General features: G+C 47.1%; 1 protein-coding gene across 4 annotated transcripts in view; it reads right to left on the bottom strand.

The window, feature by feature from the left end:
* LOC119585785 overlaps window positions 1-2,118 on the bottom strand; it is a 5,398-nt gene continuing 3,280 nt past the window's right edge. For all 4 annotated transcript variants that reach the window (XM_037934503.1, XM_037934501.1, XM_037934500.1 and 1 more), the window contains exons 3-4: window positions 1,904-2,048; window positions 1-871 (exon numbers count right to left, since the gene is read on the bottom strand). In XM_037934503.1, coding sequence (XP_037790431.1) covers window positions 119-871; window positions 1,904-2,048 — 898 coding nt within the window. In that variant the 3' untranslated portion in view covers window positions 1-118. The remainder of the gene's footprint in view (window positions 872-1,903; window positions 2,049-2,118) is intronic.

Below are 2,118 nucleotides of genomic sequence, written 5' to 3'. Positions count from 1 at the left end.
GATAGGTATGCAGCCCTATGATCTGATACTTAAATGAGAGAACAAACTGTTACGTATGCGAAATTAAGATTATCCAAAGCCTATTCTAGCAAGTGCATCTCTGTCGCGGTCACAGCTCTTAGCCATGGGACGCGGATCTTGCTGTGGTGTAACCGACCACAACGTCGGTGTTGACGCAGTTGGTGACTCTCAGTTCTTGCTGGATATCGAGGATGACCTGGCAGGCCGAGGCCGTCGCGCACGGTTTCTGCAGGAAGAATAAGTATACCTCATCGGGACACGTCGCTATATCGCTGCTCTTTGGCGCTCGAGTCTTCTGCCTCTTCATGAAGGATTCCAACATGGGGCGCAGACTTTGCTTTACGAGCGGCTGGATCCACTGCCCGGTCTCGCCGAAGGTCTGACCGATATCCGAACGCGTGTAACCGAATTGGTCTTGGAAATGGTCTTTGACGAAATCCAGAACGGTGGACTGGAATTTATTGCTGTTGGCGAAGGCGTTCTGGCTGGCGCTCTGTTGCTGGGGCCTGGCAGTGTCCCCAGCGAAGAGCTTCCTGACGGAGATGGCGAGATCGCGGCTGTTGGAAGCTTCCAGGGGCGCGATGTACAGTGGCGTCGCGATTGCATAATTGGGCCAGTTGAGTTTTTTCTTCTTGGCCAGGACGGTCTCCTTCTGTGTTAGTGCTTGGTCCAGCAGCGGCCACAAGGGCAGGCCATTTTGGTACCAAGTGTAACCATTGCTCAGCGGCACCTCCGCGTCCACGTACCAGTTTGCCGTGTTGATGACGTCACTCGCTTCACCCGCTTCCCACCTGACCTGATCGCTGAAGCTGTCGCGGTGGAGGTTCAGCGCCGCCGCCTGCTCCGTGCGCTGCGAGGGAAGGCGATGCACAAAATGTCACTTCAATGAAAATATTGACCTCAGAAGTAAATCGCATCGGAAGATAAAGAAATAAGTGAAAGATGAATGAAAAATATTGGAGATGAAATAAATACAGTGAACATATAAATGTTGCCTGCTCATAAAACTTAACTTATTCTGAATTGTAGTAGATACTCTTTGAATGTATATTATTAACACCAACAAAGTATCTAACGCAACGTAAAACATGAACCAATTAATGATGCAAAATGAGCAGCTATCGGGCCAAACAGACTACTAACAACTGCTATCAAATAACACATATACGATACGCCAAATAATTGAAATATAGATCTAAACTAAGAGTAGGAATCAGGGATACTTAGCATGGTTAGGAACCCGGGTATAAACCATGAACACAAACCGAAGACATCTCCCGAAGCAACAGTAGCAACATCTTATAGTACACATACAACACACAAACAAGATTTCTGGTAATACATCGTAACATGGACATCAGAAGACACCGTGATATAAAATACTTCACCATAAAACGTAAAGCGTAATGTAATCTTTACATATAACATAACCTTTCACACAAAAGGCATAAGGACAATGTAGTGCAAAGTTTCAGACACTCGACAGCATAACAACCTTTGGCGTTAAAGATCCTATGACTACCTTCTGCGCACATACCATGGAGGCAGCAAGATGTGTTCGTATATAACTTAAGCCTCAACGCAAACATTCTCAATAAAACATCAAACATAACACCAAGTCATCGACATAAAAATAAATTACCCCAACAACGTTCAGCACAGCGTAACCTTTTCTATTAAAGACCTCCCGGCCAACCTAGCATATAACTCCTCGACTACAAAGACCACACCTCACGGGACATACCATAATAACGCAGACCTCAAGACAGCATGGTATGTACCGCAACCCTCATGCATAATCATAACTCTCGACGCCAAATATCTGACGAATGGGACACCTCGACACACAGGACACAACCATGTCCGCAAATCCTTCACCCACCTTTGGCTGTTGCTTGGGGTTGGAGGTTGAGCGCTGCGATGTCTTGAGGTGCACGTGCTGGTGGACCCTGAGGCACAGTTCACGTAATACGCTTCGCCGGACGTCTGAGGCAGTGCCGTGCAGCAGAGCCACTCCGGAGCAGAGTCTAGTGAAGAAGGGAGGAAGAGGGAGAAGGGATGTTAGTGTATATATTCGGATATGTAATGGAGAGAGGG

This window comes from Penaeus monodon, chromosome 20 (assembly GCF_015228065.2).
Source record: "Penaeus monodon isolate SGIC_2016 chromosome 20, NSTDA_Pmon_1, whole genome shotgun sequence".
Classification (NCBI taxonomy): Eukaryota; Metazoa; Arthropoda; class Malacostraca; order Decapoda; family Penaeidae; genus Penaeus; species Penaeus monodon.
The sequence above is the reverse complement of the archived record's forward strand: the minus strand, read 5'-3'. Positions and strand labels throughout refer to the sequence as shown.